General features: G+C 36.5%; 1 protein-coding gene across 2 annotated transcripts in view; it reads left to right on the top strand.

The window, feature by feature from the left end:
- Positions 1 to 15,822, top strand: part of LOC120624936 — an 82,813-nt gene that overhangs the window by 28,760 nt on the left and 38,231 nt on the right. For both annotated transcript variants that reach the window (XM_039891763.1, XM_039891764.1), the window contains exon 2: positions 11,726 to 11,867. In XM_039891763.1, the coding sequence (XP_039747697.1) occupies positions 11,726 to 11,867 (142 nt within the window). The remainder of the gene's footprint in view (positions 1 to 11,725; positions 11,868 to 15,822) is intronic.

The raw sequence follows: 15,822 nt of genomic DNA, 5'->3' as shown, positions 1-15,822 counted from the left end.
ACTAAGCTTAATTTTCATAGAAAACATGTGATTTGAAGTGTGAACATAGATTTTATATGTTACAGTGTTGTAAAACAAGATGGTTGTGTTATATATAGGTAAATATAACACGTTTTATTTGGACTTAACTATATGTATTAAATACTTAAAAAAACATTATTATAAACATCATCTTCAGCCTATAAGTTCCACTGCGGAGCACAGGCCCCCTCTCCCTTGGTATAGATGGTTTTAGAGCATAAATCCATCACTCGGCTCCGATGCGAGTCGACGATAGCATGTTAGTTTAATGTGTTCTCCAATGCACGGTAGCGGACATAGCCTAATTCCTAACTGAGGGTAGGTACTGAGTTCATCTATACTTATAATAAAACTGTGACTGGAAGATTTCTGTACATTTAATATATTTTGAAAATTTTGACCGGGGGATGCTTTATAATCGATACTGAGTCCAAAACAGATGGATGATGGATGGATGGATGTATGTATGGATGGATGGATGGATGGATTGACATGTTTAAAGTAATAATTATTACCTATAAAAAAGTCTGGGAGGCTAAATGCCTAATTGTTAGGACACAATAACCGCTTTTTGTTATAAATTGTCAATCAAAACACGGGTACAATCTTAAGATGGTGACGTTCCTAACAGATCCAAATAAATAATAATTTCTCTTTAAATTATTTAAATTGGACCTATCGTTTAGACGTTACTACGGGTATAGAAATGCTAAAAGATTAAATCCGATAATAACCGATGATGCAGACGAAATTGCGCGGGTCAGCTAGTTTTTAATAAAACCCCCAGTTTAAATTTATTGCCCAGCCCTGAAATCAATCCTAGGATCTCGTAATCTGTAGTTGAACATGCTAACCGCTAGAACAACGAAGCAGTTATTTTTTTTTCCTTTATCGAGGTTAAAATTAATAAATAACTCTCAGGCCAAAAGTCGGAAATTTCGCAACAGCTGAGTATTGTTACCTAGAACCGGGCCACACAAAGTTCAACACAACAATTTGATAAGTAGAATTTGCATTATTCATATTTGTCGCGGACTCATTGTTCGATGAGAATTTTAAATGTCGAATGTTATCTTTTTAAATAAAAATAGCAGTTGCCCGCGTCTTCATTCGCGTACAATTTATTGGTATTTCTGTGATTTTTTAATAATATAATTCAGGAGCACAATGCCGAAGGAGCATGAATATTCTATGGCTTTAAAGGCAGTTTTGAAAAAAAAAACTTTAAAAGGTATTTTATGAAAAACTATGAAACTTTTAAACCTTGATCTGCTAATACATGATGACTTTCATGCTATTTTTTAACCCCCGTAGGGGTAAATTTAGAGAAACTCTAAGCGGACCGATTTTTTAAAAGGAACCCACATTCACAATCTTTAATGTACTTGTTAATGCTTAATCGTAAATGTAAACTTTAATAAACATGGTTAACCGAAACTCTTTTTAGGTATATATAATAAAGTTATCCGATACAATGAGTTTATCTGATACTTTGGGTTTTGGTATTGGTGAAACGGGTTGGAAGAGATCTCTTATAGTAGAGATACGCTTTTATATGCCTATTTTATTCATTTGTATTTGTTATCACATATACAATGAAAATTAAGCGTAATTTGCTATATTTGCGAAAAGAAGGATAAAAAGGATACTTTGCAATGTATGTCTTTGTATGGAATAAAACCAATACGGGAGCAACTTGTAATTACATAACACCGTAAACAGATCCTTTACGCGAGGCCTTTTACGTAAAACGCTGGGAGCGGTGTAACTGCGTTCCGGGAACTGAATACAAACTAGCTATGTGTTTAAATAAAAAGTAGAGAGAGCCCGGGAAAGTTATTTATTTAGAAAAAAATGTGAACCTAATGTAGAACTTTTCGTTTAAGAGAGCTGAAATTTGAATTTGTTTCATTGTGTACCTACTTCAAGTACCGTTTTAATTTGAATGAAATATTAATAATGTCTCAAACATACTAGATATAATTTCATTATTACTGTGATATTTAAATGAAGCCCTATTTAATTTTCGCTCTGTAAAAGTCGTAGATAGTTTTTTTTGCGTTTAGCATTATTCTTATTTACATAAATGAATTTTGTGTCTTTTAGTTTCTACTAAATAAATCACCTCGACGCCGCGGACGCCCCGGACGACATCTGTCCCAAAAAGCTCAGTAGAGCTTTCAGTACAACCGCCATGCTTGTTTCTATCGTCAAGTAGCATTGCGGTGTTCAAGTTTGTAGGGCGTTATTGCCGGTGTAATTATAGGCACATGAAGCTAACACCTATAGGGCGTCGTGCATTCCTTGTATGCCTTGCTATAGATTGCTCTGTTAAGTGGTGCTGGCGCAGTGGGCAGCGACCCTGCTTTCTGAGTCCATGGCCGTGGGTTCAATTCCCTCAACTGGAACATGTTCGTGTGATGAACATGAATGTTTATCTGTATGTTATAAGTATTTATAAAAATATTCATCAGTCATCTTAGTACCCATAGCACAGCGATGTGTGTATTGTCGTAACTCCTAGTATATTTATTTATTTATTATTATTTATTAATTAACAAATTCCTATCCGATTGCATTAGTAGATAAAATTTGTAAAGGACGGTGAAAGCCCTATAAAAGTTCGTTTGTACCTTTTTGATAACTATGCGGAACCCTAAATATCCTATGGTATGGGGTGAGCGACCTCCTCACCGTGCGCCGTCCCAAGCAATACGGCCCTCAACAACAAAGCAAGAGGCCTCTCGAAATGTCGGTTAAGGCCTCGCTATTGGGGCACTGACCTGAACCATAAGAAACCTTATTAATATTTAATATTTTAAAAACTAACTTAACAGCTAAAAGTTACCATAACATTGTTAACATAATAAGGCAAGTAAGAATACCACGCTTACCACGCTTTTTTTACAATAAAATATATATATTTTTATTTACACTATTATAAATTTATATTTATTGAAAATTTTAACATTATTCTTAATTTAAATTTATTAAAATTTATTTTCTATTTTCTAGTTCGGTTTTCTATAAAAAGCATGTTTTTTAGGTTTTTTAAACTATTATTTATTTTCTACTTTTTAATTTGGTTTATTTTAAGCTGTTATTTGATCTAATCTTCTATCTATTCCGTGATAACTCTAAGTAACTGTAATTATTTTCCAAATTATTTATGTGTACGGTAAGAGCCCCATTACCCACTCAGGAATCTATAATAAATCGTAACTACCATAACAGTCCCTACGCGGGTGGGTGCTGCTGAGTGCCCGATCAGAGTGTCTCTCGAAATGCAAGTTCTAATTATTATTTAAAACAGCCCATTAAAAAGTAACAGCTAACGCCCTCTACCATCTAGTAGCTTAATGTTTTCTGTGGAATTAGTATTTCACCTTAGATTTCGCTGTTAGGTAATCGAACGCCATCTGTTGGTAACACCATAGGTTTTTTGCATTTGGGTCTAGATGGCGCTGTAGTAATTGAAATTGGAAAGAAAATTGGAATAGTCTTCTCAAAATAGTGTATTGTCATCGGTCCTCGATATGTCTACAAAGTTTGAACGAAATCTGACCGTTTAAAGTGGGTCAAAATAGCGTCCAAAGAAGTCGGTTACAAACATACATACAAACATACAGGTGAAGCTAATAAAAGCGTGTTAAAAAATACTATAAGTATTGGGTAACACTTGCGTGAACGTATGTTACTCCATTACGGGTTATTACCTAATACCTAGGTATATATTTTTAAACTTGTGTTCATTCTTGTGAAGCTGAATGTCAAAACAATGGTCAACTCACTTGATTTTCATTACCAATTGCAATGGCGTTATCATAACATCAATTTTTTCTTAAATTAGATTTTTCACAAAAACTGTATTTAAAAAAGTCACAAGACATTCTACCAATGTCGCAAAAATCAAGTTAAGATACTTCTATTATAAAAAGGAATGTTTTTATTTTACGTACGTTTGTATGGAATAGATATAAATTAAAAAATATACAAGCGACTAAAAAATCTTGCAGTACATTTTAATGCGAGGATTAGCAAGTTTATGTTATTTCTAATTTATTTGATTCTATGGCCCGCGACTTCATCCGCGTTTTTTAAAAATCCCACTGGAAACGATAGACTATTTTAATATCCCCCGATTGTATGTTACCCCGGTAGCCTTCTGGAATACAGATATATCCTTTGTCCATATCCAGGATACAAGCTTCATAATATATATGCTAAATTTGATCTAATCGGTACATTGGTTGATCCGAACGTACGGAACAAGCAAACAAACAGACACACTTTCGCTTTAGTAATATTAGTATGGAGAGCTTTCTTTATCGCCCGCTACATGACTTTACAAGCTTTCCAATGACAACCAGATCAATGATCCTTAGGTCGAATGATACATATTAATATATGTATTGACAAAAGCAAAATTGGATACCCTCCTACTATATCCCCTGACCTCATTGGATTAATTATCGGTGAGGTAATCTCATTTCACGCCCGAAAAGGCACCGATAATATGGCTGCCAAAGGGTAATTTGCATACAAGCTTTCACCCCCGCTTTATCCTTAGTGTTCCCAAAAATCACTCTTTAGTGCTAACCTTATTAGTATTTAAGAAAGTACACTGCGATAAATAATTATTTTTGAAGTGAAACCTTCTTTAGGAGCGTTGAGAACTTTTTGGGCAAAAATCATAGAACTCGCGTCATCGTGTGTACATTTTGGGTCTACATAGAGCGTAAAACTCGCTTCATCGTCACCGAATGCTCACCATAAGCTATATGTATACTATGTTAGTTGTATGTTCATATATTTAGTTTTTGCGTACATCGGCAATCCCCAAAGCCTGCTCCCACGGTTTTTTAGGTTATACATTTTATGCAGATATACTACTTGTTTCCTTCTGCTTCGTCCGCGGGTTTTATTTATGGTAATTAGGGTTTTTCTGTTTAATTCTGTGGAAACCATTATTTTTTCTGCGCTACTGCTAATTATATTTTTTTCAAATTTTATCCAAATCAGTGCCATAGTCATAAAAAAGACAGACAGACAATGTTACCTTTGTATGATATTCATTAATTTAATAATCAACACTGGATCAAGCTAGCGCAAACATTGAATTAGTGCGCACTTCATACATGCATTAAAGCAATGTCTACATCTTAAGTTTTTTTGTAAGACTAGTTAGTATAAATCGAGGAGGATATATTTAACGCTTAACCTGCTCAAAAACCCTGTGCATGCCACAGAGCGCAAAGTGTAGCGTCATCATAAAAATGTTCTTATTATCTTTATCTCAATAGAAATTTGTGCATTATGTGCAACGTATTAGGTGGCAAAATGCATTGAAAATCTACGCTAGCATGTTTCGACCCTAAACTATATTAAAATGCGGAGTGAAACAGGCCTTCCGTTGTTGTATAATAAGTAGACCGTACTCCACTTGGAGCGGTTTTTTGCCCATCCAACTTCAGCACTTGAGATTCTTTCGAGTTCTTAATCTTTCAAGTGGACACTGCATAATGTCTAATTGACGACCTACTGGCGCAGAGTTGCGTGCTTTTGGCATTATTCGTAAGCGGTAAAGGGATCGAGTCCCGACATGAGTAAATTTTGACTTTTTTTTAACTTGGGTTGGGGCTAACTTTTTTTTCTAGCGATCACTTATTGTTCCGAAATATGGTCACTAACTATGAGTTAGATTCAAGCTTTAGAACTTTGCAATTTTAATGTCATAGTTAGCAGGGCCCTACTGCAGTTTATAGTACTTACCTACTGTTAAAAATCGATAAAATATGATTTATTTATCAGTATATCAGTTACCTAATTGGTCGAAACCGAAATGATTGATAACGTTCAGTTAATCTTAAGTTAAACGGCTAGTCCCGCGACTCAAAAAAAAAAACTTTTTTTGTCGGCTAGCAGGCTTCGGCCGTGACTAGTTCCAACCCTATTGCCGAGCCGACAAAGCCGAGGCGCCGAGCGATTGAGCGAACTAGGAGGATGGATCTAACAAGTGTTTTTTATTCGAGTAACTTATAGTGGAATATCAAAAGCTTGTAAATAGTTAAAGATAAATTAAAGGCACTTGATCATTCAGTTGATCTCCATTTAGAAATTATAAATTCCTATAACACAAAACCTGAAAGTGGGGACCCTTTAAAGTCTGCTTCGCCAAGGAAATCTGGTAAATTACATACATACTCGTACTCTAAAGAATTCCATTTCCATCAATCGATAGAAGGTCCCCATTGAAATATGAACTTTAAGCTGACGGAATACAAAACAATTTTCCGTTGACTACGAAAACATTTCGAGCTATAGACGTGGGATTCTTTGTATATCTACTCTGTTCCGAGAAACGTGCTTACAGGAATAGTCTAGGACTTGAAAATTGTTTGAAGATCTGTATAAAATTTTACATAACGGCCTCAATAGTCTAGTGGTAGAATGTTCAATTACGGATCGCGAGGTCCTGGGTACACAATAATTACTAGCTCTACAAATTTCGTGTCTTTGACGGCCGATTGGCGCAGTGGGCAGCGACTCTGCTTTCTGAGTCCAAGGCATGTGTGGGTTCGATTCCCACAACTGGAAAATGTTTGTGTGATAAACATGAATGTTTTTTCAGTGTCTGGGTGTATATATGTATATTATAAGTATTTATGTATATTACTCATAAAATTATTCATCAGTTATCTCAGTACCTATAACACAAGCTACCCTTACTTTGGGGGCTAGATGGCGATGTGTGTATTGTCGTAGTATTTTTATCATATATTTACCTTAGAAATCTTTGTTCATCAGCCCTACAAAATGTACATACAACTATTAAATAAAGCGGCGGCATTTGCCGTAGTAGGAGTAAGTAGGATTGTAAAAATGTTTATTGGAATATGGCCATCGGTTGAAAGCCCAATTCTTGTGTTAATTTAAAGGCAATCATTATATCATCAGGCTTCGAACCCTGGGCGACAAGCAAACGAAATACCACAGGTACGAGGGTTATCTGAATATTTAATGGTTAATAGAAAAAAATCTTAGGTACAAACTTATACAGGGACGAATTCGTGGAAAACTGCATGTAAATAAAAATCATCTGCCGTGCGTGCCTTCCGAAAACTCGAAAATGGTTCGACCGCTTGGTTAATATATTATTTTGTTTTGTTTATTAGGATAGCGTTCTTTAGATGATGGTACGAATTGCACCGCGTCATCTGGTGGCGTCATCAATAGTATTCTTACTTTTCAGTAACAAGCTACATTTTGGCTAAACGTCCGCGCGATTTTTATTATTTCTAAGCACGGAGTTATACTTAACATTTGTATGTGTATGCAGTTTCGATTCGCACAAAACATCCGATACCAACTGTAACAGCACACAAAACTCTTAACAAAAGTTTGCTATTGCGGCTAGAAAAACAAGCCTCGAGTATACCGGGCCTAAGAGCTTTTAAAATATAAAATTTTCTTACGGAAACTTATAGATAGCTTCTATATTTAGTTTACTAACAACCCTGCGTATCTGCCTACACAAGTACTCTGGCTCGTGGAAGGTTTTGTTCGACGTGGGTTGATATTTTATTAATATTTCCTTTCTATTTATATCTTGTTGCCGTAATAATTAATTATAAGGCATCTAATTTATAGCAGTAGTATAAAGAGATAAGTTTGAATTTTTGTGTTTTATGTAATGGTTTATCCATTACATAAAACACAAAAATTCAAACAAAATTCAAAATCTTTACATATTCGTAAAATCTCTTTCGCAGAAAGCTACATTTTTAGAGAGTAACGTAGAGTTATATTTTATTTCAGTGACTATAATATTTAATATCGAAACTAAATAAAAGAAAAAACTCTATTGAGCTGCTTTTTCCGAGTACTTTGATTAAAAGCCGTGTCCACCACCACCAAACGGGTTGGCGATCTTAAACGATAATTATTATCACATGGTAATCGTAATCATAAGGACGGGCGTGTTAATATGCTCTCCGAGGCACGGAGTTGGGCATTGCCAACTTCGGGCTGGTACTGAGAATTTTAAACATAAAATACAAATCATCAAAAATATTTTTTAAATTAAAATAATGCTTGACTCGACCTGGTAATAGAACCCAGTACCTTATGATTTGTCGTTGAACATGCTAACTACGAGACAAACGATGCATCAAACGAGGCCTTTCTATAGCTTCCCCGAACGTGCTTATTGAACTCGAAAGTGAAGTAAAAGTTCGCTGCAATGCATAAACGAGGAAAACCTTATAGAAGCTAAACTGCTCCGCTCCCGAGTGAAATGTTACTCCGCTATCAATCTAATCGGGGCCCCGATTGCTATCGATAAAATCACTGGTGACGTCATCTATTGATTGTCAATAGATGACGTAACGTTGCGGATCGTCCACAATAACTGATAAGGAATCTAAGGATGATAACGGGTTGACGGCAGACATTTATCATCAGAGGAAGCCTCTCTCTTAAAAGCAGTTGCGTGAACAAGGTTTTGATCTGGGTACGCATAAACTAGGTAAATGGAAAATGTATCCCATAGGAAGTAACGATATATAGTTACGTAAATAATACAAGCCAATATCTACGTCAAGTGCATTGTTGCTTTGTAAAGTTAATCTACTTTTCTCAGACAGTGACTTGGCAGGCACTAGTCAGTGCTTCTGTATATGTATGAAGTGCACGCAACTGCCTTTGATACCGGAGGGCTATGCCCAGTTGTTTGGTATAGGTTGATGATGACGTCTAACCGCACATTATTGGCAATATTGAGCCATTGCCATATTGCCGATGTAACTTTGTGGTCCCTTTAAATAAATAATAATAAATAAATGCGACATGGCCGGAAATTCTAAAGGCCGAATAAACTGTAGCATCTTCATGAATCCTTAGCATCTTTCAAATTTGCGTCCTGCTTGCGATCGATCACAGACCATGCCCGTTTGAGCAAAACGCAGGAAGTTCGGACTTTCTGCAGCTGGTATACAATGTTGCAACATTAAGCCTACTGTTTACGATGATCTTGCATTGTCGGTCTCTTCGTGTGACGTTACATATCATCGCATTTTCACCTATGTGTCTCTGCCACTTCTAACACGTGCCTCAGCAAGGCCGATTTGCTACTGTACAGGAGTACTAGTTGCACGAAAGCCTTGTAGGAAGCCTTGAGTTTATGCGACATTCTATCGCCGCTTAGATCTCGCTATCTTGGCCAAGCAATGCTGATACAGGCTTTCATAATATTTGATCGTAATTAATAATTCATCTTATCCAAAATATGTAGATTGAATATTACAACTGCAGATTGAATTTAGTTGTATCTACTACCTTGCTCTTCCTACTCTTCACTAAAGATATGGATCTGCATCGTCACATAAAAATGTAGCCGTCACGGGACTTTTCGCAAGTTAAAAATATCAAACATTTAATATTACGTAGAATTTAATTTGAAGAAATAGTGCGAGAAAAAAAATTTAGTGTTTTGTATAAAAAATAATATAATATCTTATTAGAATACGGGGTGTAATGGTATAGGAGAGCGTCATGCCGTTTTCCGTGATGGCATAAGAGTTAGTTTTACTTCGAAGGTGCACTAATAGATATTTAACATAGAAAATTCTTTAATTTAAAACACCGATTCATTTAATTGTTTGTGTCAATTGATGTCAATTCATTGATTTTCAGAAATTTGAATAGATGCTCTTGTTGAACGTGTACAAAAAAACAATATATGCAGATGTTATACTGGTCGATTCAAGAGATGAAATCGAAGTTGTGTCGGTATTTATAGTGAAAGATTTGTGAATACCCCACTTGCGTTTGATTTGACTGAGCGGTTTTACGATATTATCTATATTGGAAAGTGACGTAACTTATTCGGATTATTTAGTGTAAGGATGCGCAGGAATGTAGTCTTATTTAAAACAGGTATTTTATTATCAGCTCTTTATTATACTTTTATGTACCCAAACTTGTTAAGGTAGGAAAATTTCAAAATGTAAATCTTGTAAACCTCGATCTTTTGAATTTATGTGGAGACGAAATTACCTTTTTAATTAATAAATAGCTAATGAGTTCGTCGGCTTGGGGTCTCTGCTTTTCGAAAGGTTGATATCGGTGATATCCTAGTGGGTAGGATTCCGCACTAAGGAGGGATATGAAACACTGCACGCTATTTATATTATTACGATCGAGCAGAACCTCTTTCTTCTATGGGTCCCTTTTTGAATTTTTTATCCGTTATAGCGGAAGTAGAAGTATACATTGAGTAAAATTTCCGCTCAAAGACAGGTGGAGAGCCCAGGTTTAATAAATAAATATATATAGTATGACAATACACACATCGCCATTTAGTGCCAAATTAAGCGTGTTTGTGTTATGGACTCTTTAGTAACTGATTTATATATTTTTTATTACATAAATACTTATATACATAAATACTTATAATATACATATAAACACCCATAAACACTCATAAACATTCATGTTCATCACACAAGCATTTTCCAGTTGTGGGAATCAAACCCACTACCAACTGCGCATATCGGCCGTCAAGATTAGTTAGTAATATGGTCCTTCATATCCTTTCATACCCTTCGGGTATGAAACCTTAACCATTATCATCACGCTAGCCAAATGCAGATTGGCAGACAGATCACCTTTTAGAACATTATTTATGGAGAACACGCACGTTTCCTCACGATGTTTTCCGTCACCGTTAAAGCAAGTGATATTTAAATTGCTTCTATTAGGAAATCACATCACTTCAAATGTATCGAGTGCCGGGAAACGAACTCGGTCTCTCCGAAATTGAGGCCGACACTCTTACCATCTATATAGGCTATCACCTAAGTAAACTCAGCTCAGCTGCATATGCAATCAGGAAAATTAGACAGCTTACCGATGTTGAAACATCTAGGCTTGTTTATTTCGCATACTTTCACAGTATTATGTCCTATGGGATCTTGCTGTGGGGAAAAGCTGCAGATATTGAAAGTATATTTATACTACAGAAAAGAGCCGTACGATCAATATATAAACTTGGATCACGCGAATCGCTTCGTGAAAAATTTAAACAAATAGGTATTCTTACAGTAGCTTCGCAATACATTTATAATAATATAGTCTTTGTAAGGCAAAATATTACTCTTTATAAATCAAAAGCTGAAATTAACAATCGACTTACCAGAAACGGTCATAAATTAGTCATATCTGCATATCGTCTGCGAAAGGTGCAGAACTCCTTTGTGGGGTTGAGTATACGCTTTTACAACATGATTCCTAAGGAAATTCTTGACCTACCAATGCATACATTTAAAAAATGTGTAAAAACGCATCTAGTACAGCGAGGTTACTATACATTTGATGAATTCCTCAATGACAAGGTAGAATGGAAGCAGCCAGCCTCGCTCTCATCTCCCGCAAGATAGCAAAATGATTGTAAATGTTGATGTTGGAAAAGAGCAACTACTGAGTTTCTTGCCGGCTCTTCTCGGTAGAATCTGCTTTCCGAACCGGTGGTAGAGTCACACAAACATACATACTTGACGTTTCAAAAGTGCTTATAAAGTAGGCCTACTTGAAATAAATGAATTTGAATTTGAATTTTGAATTTGAATATTTAACTCACAAAGATTACCTCGAGGTTGAGAAGACGTATCGTAATTGTTTACTCATTTTATCACTTTTGTTGCAGGAACACCACCTCCAGAGGGCTATATCAGGCACGGGGCTAATCATACCAACGCCAGAAGTATGTCAGGTCTCCGACGTGGAGTTCTACGAGCGATGCTACCCCCCCGACTACAAGATGCCGAAACAGCATATACACATGCAGCGTGAGTGCGATCTGTTTTCATTTGTCCATTTCATTTTTCGGTAGTAGTAGAGCTTCTTGTGACTTTAGCTCGTTCCGCCATGCTAATTTCTACCGCTGGTCTGTAGGGCGTGGGTGCCAGTGTAATTCCACGCACTTTTATATTCGGCTTAGTGTAAAGCAAAACGCCCCGAGCCCGGCACACTTTACACCCGCGGAATGTTGCTGGCTCACAAACTTCTTCCTATTTTTATTATTTTACGGTAAACATTAGAGGCAAATTACTGTCAGCTGCTAAATGGTATAAAGTGACTGACATTTTGTTCGAGAAAGCATTCTGTGGAGCACAAGCAAGTAGAGTGGTTTTGATGCTTCAATATTAGTCGTGTACACGGTTTCTGTATGTTCTAAATTCTGTGGTGTAAGGTATATTAAAGAATATGATTGTTATTAACTTGCAGTGGAATAAAAAAATATCTTTTCATCCCGGGTATAAAAGCTCTCGGGTATAATATAAATAGTGTTTATTTCCTATGCACAGCAAAATAGATGGTATCGAAGTTTTGTATAGAAGTAGCTTGCATGCTGGAGACGTATAAACTTTTTATCCTAGGAATTCTTAACGATTTAAATTTACTGGTTTTTGGTATTCGTGCAGTAAGGTTACTGCACGATTAGAAAAAAACCGAAAGCAACGCGGACAAAGTCGCGGGCAGCAGCTAGTTTATAAAATTAGTATGGACATGGACATGAGGTCTTGGACGTGAAAGAATGACCTTCGCTTAAAGCCAACCCTCCCTAGGGACATGCAAGGATGCGTATTGACTAGGAACTAACAGAGCTGTGACTGCTCGCATTAAAACCACGTCGGAACTTTCTTTTTGATTAACTTCCCAAAAAAAAAAAAAAGAGGAAGTTTGCAAAATCTATTTTTGTTCTAAAGGGGTTTATTTCGGAATTTAGTAAATTTTAATTTCGTTATCTTGTTCTAAGCGTCGGCTTGAAGTATTTAGTTGAATTAATACCGAATATATTTCGCTCGTGTCGATTGCGTCATGAGCAAAATCCCTTAGTTTCACAGTACAGTCTTTTTGTTATCTATCTCACACATCTTTGTTGGAGAGGCAGCCTAAAGGTCGCATGTTATAAATAATAAACACATGTTGAGCAACGTTTACGTCCGACTTGGTACAATCAATGTCGAATGTTGAGTCTCGATTACGTCACAAACCTACTTATTAAAGACCGCAGAAATCTATATAAAGGGCCCCATACACGGGCGATTCGTCTGTTGCGACAAAGAGTATTTATCTAAACTATCCTCAGGAACCGCCAGTCAGATTAAATAGTGAGATTTTTGAGGGGAACTGTGGGCAATGTAACTTTTTAAAATTTCACCCGAGGGTTATATAAGAATGGAAGAAAGTTCATATGGAAAACGGCTGTCCGCTAGTATAGTATATTGCATACCTTAATCAGATGTTTCGTTGATACCATTTTGTAGATATTTAAAGTAAATGTATAATAGAAAAGAATATATCTTTTTTTTTAATTTATTGAAGGTGAATCTTTCTTACGGTCTTGTACTACATATTTCACCATATTAGCGTAAACATTTACCAAATTCTATCTGGAGAAACACTCAGTGTGTGCGATTATGTGAAACTACTAATACTTAATTGTAAACTAATTGTCATTTAAACCTTTGCATTTTCATGACAGTTCTGACCCGTGCTTCACTGCAGACCCGCTACGTGGATTCAACACATACTCTTTAACTATCAACTGAGAATAATACCTAAGAAAGCGGTAGATATTCAAATATCTACCGATAGTCCCTCGCGACTTCATCCACGTATAAGTCAATCTTGAAAGTTAAACATAAGCTTTCGGGGACTTTTTTGGGAACTAAAAAAGGGGAACAAGTTTGTCATACATGATTTTGTCGAAACTTTAACCGTTTATGCAGCGCACGCAGCGGAAGCTCTCAAAAGATAAAAACCTGATTATAAAACATTCTTCATTGATGCTATTCTCTTATTGGTCTTCATCATCAACATCATTACAACCAATGGACGCCCACTGCTGTACATGGGTCTTTTGTAGGGAGTTTCACAATTCACGGTCCTGGGCAGCTTGCTTCTAGCGGCTCCCAGCGACTCGCCTGATGTCATCTGTAGGGGGTCGCTGACCGCGTTGAGGGTCGGCCTACGCTGTGTTTACAGGTGCGGGATCGCCATTCCAGCACCTTAAGACCCCAACGTCCATCGGTTCTCCGAGCTATGTGCCCTGCCACTTCAGCTTCGCAACTCGCTGAGCTATGTCGGTAACTCTAGTTCTCCTACGGATCTACTCATTTCTGATTTGATCACGGTGAGATACTCCTGACATAGCTCTCTCCATCGCCAACTGAGTAACTCTGAGCCTTCTTATGGGGTCCATATTATTGGTCTTAACGTGATGATATATAGCGTTACAGCCTTCCTCGATAAATGGGCAATCCAACACTGAAATATTTTTTCAAATCGGACCAGTAGGTAGTCGCTGAGATCGATCATCGCGTTCGATTAAACAAACAAACAAACTCTTCAGCTTTATATCTTAGTAGAATATAACTAATAATTTGATATCATGATATCATAATGTTCACAAAGGCGTGTGAATTCTACCAATCCGCACTTGAACAGCGTGGTATACCTACTACAGCCTAAAAACTCTTTTCATTCTGAGAGATTATGAATGATGATAAGCTATTAGCGACATAATTCTACTGTCGATACGTAAAGCTAGGCAGACCGTGGCGAGAAGCTATTTAGCACTTATCGATATTCACTTATCGGATCGCTCAATCGCTTTGCCTCGAAACCTCCCATTAGAACAGTCAAATTTCGTAAATTAAAAAGTCCGAAATGGTGCCGGGGTAGAATCCCGCACATTCTATTTATAAGACCACAGTGGTCACTGGACCTGGGAGGTCGAGGAAATTTGCTAAAAAGCGATCGCAAAAAACACCACTCCTGCATTTCCTGCGACCGTTAACGATAAGACATCGCAAAGTACCGTTTGTTTCTTAAACTAGACATATATCATCCTTATAACAGGGTGATAAGAAGTAAAATCGTATAGCAGTATCTCGTCGCCCATATAAAAGAAGAGTGTCTGTTTGAGGAATGTGAACTGTATTTCTCAATGATAAAGTTCATTTTTTACTGTGTTCGTTGAATTTCATGGGAGAGGGTTGTCGCGAATGTTTACGTATTGGCATGCCATTAGTGGCACAAATTAATTGCGTGTTTTTTTTTGTTTTATTGTTGACGACTTTCGAAATATTTTACCACAACTGCGAAATTGAAATTGCATGTGTTTTTATTACGTGACGACTGATCAATAAAATCTAGTTTGTAAAATGGCAGTTGATATAATTATTAAAACGCAAAAAAAGCACCGTAACTTCCAAGCAAAGTAAACAAAATTTAATTATTGCTTTAATAAAATTTGATGTGGTACATGTTACTAAGCTTTCTTAAAATATGAGCTGTTGCCCGCGGCTTCGTTCGCGTTTTTTTTTGGTTTTGCAAAAATCCCCTGGATACCATAAATTTTTTCGGTGTAATAAATCTACCTTTATGTTATCCAGGGTATAATCTTCATTCCGAATTTCATTCCAATTGGTTAAAAAGTGTTTGCGTGAAAGAGTTACAAACATACATCCATCCATATATCCATCGATCTATCCATCCATCCATACTTCCATCCATCCATCCATCCATCCATCCATCCATCCATCCATCCATCCATCCATCCATCCATCCATCCATATATCCATAAATCCATCCATCCATCCATCCATCCATCTAGGCTTACAAACTTTCGTATTTATAATACTAGTTGGATAAATAAATGTCTTTTTTTTAATTAATATTACTAGTACTTAATTAAATTTTAGTACTTGATAACCGCATGACCATATTCTTGGT

Source organism: Pararge aegeria, chromosome 7, assembly GCF_905163445.1.
Source record: "Pararge aegeria chromosome 7, ilParAegt1.1, whole genome shotgun sequence".
Lineage (NCBI taxonomy): Eukaryota > Metazoa > Arthropoda > Insecta > Lepidoptera > Nymphalidae > Pararge > Pararge aegeria.
Note: the sequence above shows the minus strand (reverse complement) of the source record. Positions and strands in the feature narration are given on the sequence as shown.